This window comes from Otolemur garnettii, unplaced genomic scaffold (assembly GCF_000181295.1).
Source record: "Otolemur garnettii isolate 467f Iridium unplaced genomic scaffold, OtoGar3 scaffold00121, whole genome shotgun sequence".
NCBI lineage: Eukaryota > Metazoa > Chordata > Mammalia > Primates > Galagidae > Otolemur > Otolemur garnettii.
The window spans coordinates 5,923,042-5,926,837 of NW_003852516.1; the positions used below are offsets into that span (position 1 = coordinate 5,923,042).

The following is a 3,796-nucleotide window of genomic DNA, read 5'->3' on the forward strand; positions in this document are numbered from 1 at the left end:
GTCTCTGCTCAGGTGGCACTTCATCAGATGCCTTCCCTGGCAGTGTCTAGGCTGGCACTACCATTCCTCACCCTGCCTGTCATTTTCATCACTTGACATTTATTTCCTTGCCTTTTGGGGGTTTTAGGTCATTTTTTTCTCCTACTAGAATGTAAACTCCATGGAGCAAGAGCTTTGTTTTGTTGTTGTTGTTGTTTGTCTTTTCTTTTTGAGACAGAGTCTCACTTAGTCTGGGTAGAGTGCTGTGGCATCGTAGCTCACAACAACCAAAATCTCTTGAGCTCATACAGCCCTCTTGCCTCAGCCTCCCAAGTAGGTGGTACTACAAGTACCGGCTGCAACACCTGGCTGTTTTTAGAGATGTGGTCTCGCTTTTGCTCAGGCTGATCTCAGCTCCTGAGCTCAAAAGATCCACCCACCTCTGCCTCCCGGAGTGCTGGGATTATAGGCATGAGCCACCATGCTGGGCCAACTTTATTTTTATTACTCTGAGTTTGACACACATTAGGTGCTCAAAAGATGTGTGTTAGATGAATGAAAAATATAACAGGAGGAATTGGTCTAGTGGAAAAATTCACTGAGGACTAGATGATTGTACTGAGATCTGAAGGAAAAGTAGAAGTTGAGGAAAGAGGAGAGGATGAGGCCAGAATGCAAACCCGTGAGTGAAAGGCCATGCAGCAGTCCTTGTCATATCCCCGGTGCCTGTTTCTATGCATTCAGTACAAGTCTCTCGAATGAATGGAAAAATGTCTGAAGTAGAAAGGACACTATGTGCAGAGGCCACGTGGGTGAGGGAGCCTATTTATTTCCAGGAAAGGAAGGAGCCAGTGCAACTGAAGTGCTGAGAGCAAGGGGCAGTCTCGTATCCTCATGGGACTTGGCCAGGTAGGCAGGGCCAGATCTGAGGACTGATTTTGAACTGAGGAGAACAAATGGTCAACTCATTTTTTGTTGTTGTTTTTAAAGACATGGTCTCACTCTGATTCGGGGGCTAGAGTACAGTGGCATCATCATATAGTTCACTGAAACCTTAAACTCTTGGGCTTAAGAGATCCTTCTGCCTTAGCCTCCTGAGTAGCTGGGACTATGGGCAAGTGCTACCACCCTCGGCTAATTTTACTGTTTTTCACAGAGACCAGGTCTTGCTGTGTTGCTCAAGCTGATCTTGAACTCCTAACCTCTAGTGATCCTCCTGCCTCGACCTCCCCAAATGCTAGGATTACAGGCAGGCACCACTGTGCTCAGCTTCCTCACAGTCCACATTGCATTTCCTTGTAAACTTGAAGTGCCTCATTCGCCATGAAATAAAAGTACAGTTTTGGTTTCTGTAGCTGAAAATACAATGGCATTTAGGGCTAAGTCAAGCTGTTCAGGGTTGACATGACCTGTATCTGTGATCTAATAGAAAATCAAATCTGCCAGGCTGCAGCATTAGTGGGTGTCCTTGCCTTATGACCATTTTAGTTCTAAGACGTATGTTAGTAGTATTTGGCAGCATTTAGCCCTTTTACTGTTAATTCTGGTTTACATATGAGAGCTTTTGTCTTGGTAACTTTTAGACCTTCTATAAATCTTTTGAATTTTAATTTTTCTGTTAAGGTTAGTAGGCCATATTATTTTATTTATTTATTTATTTTGAGACAGAGTCTCAAGCTGTCATCCTGGGTAGAGTGCTGTGGCATCACAGCTCACAGCAACCTCCAACTCTTGGGCTTAAGCAATTCTCTTGCCTCAGCCTCCCAAATAGCTGGGACTACAGGTGATCGCCACAACACCCACCTATTTTTTGGTTTTAGTTGTCATTGTTTGGTGGGCCCGGGCTGGATTCGAACCCATCAGTCACATACACTGGTGCCCTATAGCCACTTGAGCTACAGGCACCAAGCCAATAGACTATATTATTAACAACAACAACAAAATAGTTATTCTCTTAGCTACAATAGCTGCAGAAATGCAGTTATTTAGAACTCAAAATAATCATTTATTTCTTTGCTTAATTTTAGGCCATTATGCCAATTCAAGAAAATTGTAGTCACTAACATGTGAAAGCACTTTAAAATATACTGCTTTATATATGTATTTGTGTGTGTGTGTAGCTTTAGAAACTATTTCACCCCTAGAATGCATCTATTACTTGTATTATAATGCCTTAAAATAGTGATACAATAGGATTATACCCTTATCCTTCAGACTTTCTAATGTGGAGGAGATTATGGGAGGAAACCCTGCTGTGGTTTTCCAACCTATTTAAAGATCTGTAACACTTAAATTGAACAAAATCATTATAGACATCCTTAATGTTTTTTCTTAGCAGTTTTACGCACAGTGAGGGTTTATATTGAAGCAGGAGCTGACCAGGAGAGGTTTTCTCATAGGATGAGGCTTCTTAAGTCCAGTCAGCTTGAAAATGCAGAACTTCTCCACATCCTGCTTTTCAAAACTGTCGTGATCTGTGAAGTAAATATAGTTTTAATGCCCAGAGGAGCATTGATCCTGTGCCCGGTGATACTCATTAGAAATGGAACGAGTGGCCTGATGTAGTGGCTCAGCCTGTACTTCTGGGAGGCCAAAGTGGGTAGATTGCTTGAGTTCAGAAGTTTGAGACCAGCCTGGGCAAGAGTGAGACCTTTTCTCTACTAAAAATAGAAAAATTAGCCCAGTATTGTGGCAGGCACCTGTAGTCCTAGCTACTTGGGAGGCTGAGGCAGAAGGATCACTTGAGCGCAGGAGTTTGAGGTTCCTGTGAGCTAAAATGATGCCACTGCACTCTATGCAGGGTGACAGAGCAAGACTCCATCTCCAGAAAAAAGAAACGGAACCAGCAATGGATGAAATGTGCTTATAATAGGTCAGAGCTTTGAAAATCAGTGTCACTTTGCCTTGAAGATGCCACAGAACCCTCTAAGACTAGACAACTTACCACTTTTGAAGAGGACACATTCTTACTACAATTGAGGTTTTTTGCTTCAGGATTACAGATAATGTTCAGACCACTAATTCTAATACTAATAGAAATAATATTAACCTAATTCTACTAATTGATATTTCTGTTGGTCTTTTTATTTGCTTTGCAGCTTTGATTAGTTTGTCCTTTGGAGGAGCAATCGGGCTGATGTTTTTGATGCTTGGATGTGCCCTGCCAATTTACAAGTACGTAAAAGTGTTGTCTTTTTGGGTGCTTAAAAAAGGTAAAAATTTTTCTGCTTTTAAGGTTTTGAAAACATTTTTTTTAGTACTATAAAACTACTGCAGAGAAATGTTCATTTACCAACGCAAGCCTTTTAAAAAAAATCATTACCATTAATGTACATAGTTACCATTCAATAAAAAAAAAAAATCATTACTTAAAATTTGTTTGGTAGGTGCAAAAAAGATTTTTGGCTATTGTTCTTTCACTACTGCTACATAGGTAATGGCAAAATAGCAACCTAGTAGCTCAGCCTCCTGCTCAACCTTGAACATGTCTTGGTGCAGTTTTCTTGGAGACCAGTGTGCTTCTAGATCTCAAAATGGATGTATTATTTGAACTGGCCGTTCTCCTTCTGACACTTTCTCATACAAATCCACTTGCACATGTTTGCTGAGATATACATAGTGGGAGACGGTGGATATTCATGACAGGCTTGTTTTTAATAACAAACAAAAAAACCTAGAAATGTCCTAAATGTCCATCAAAAGAAAAATGTTTAAATTATGGTACATCCATCAATGGAAATACTAGGCCGCCTTAAAAAGAATAAGGAAGAGCTGTAGGTAATGATATGCAAATATGTTCAGTATTTTTTTTTTTTTT

At 40.6% G+C, this 3,796-nt stretch overlaps 1 protein-coding gene across 1 annotated transcript in view; it reads left to right on the top strand.

The window, feature by feature from the left end:
- The window catches only part of LEPROTL1 (leptin receptor overlapping transcript like 1), a 23,024-nt gene that overhangs the window by 13,915 nt on the left and 5,313 nt on the right, over positions 1–3,796 (top strand). The window contains exon 2 of the mRNA XM_012810019.2: positions 2,974–3,153. Coding sequence (XP_012665473.1) covers positions 2,974–3,153 — 180 coding nt within the window. The remainder of the gene's footprint in view (positions 1–2,973; positions 3,154–3,796) is intronic.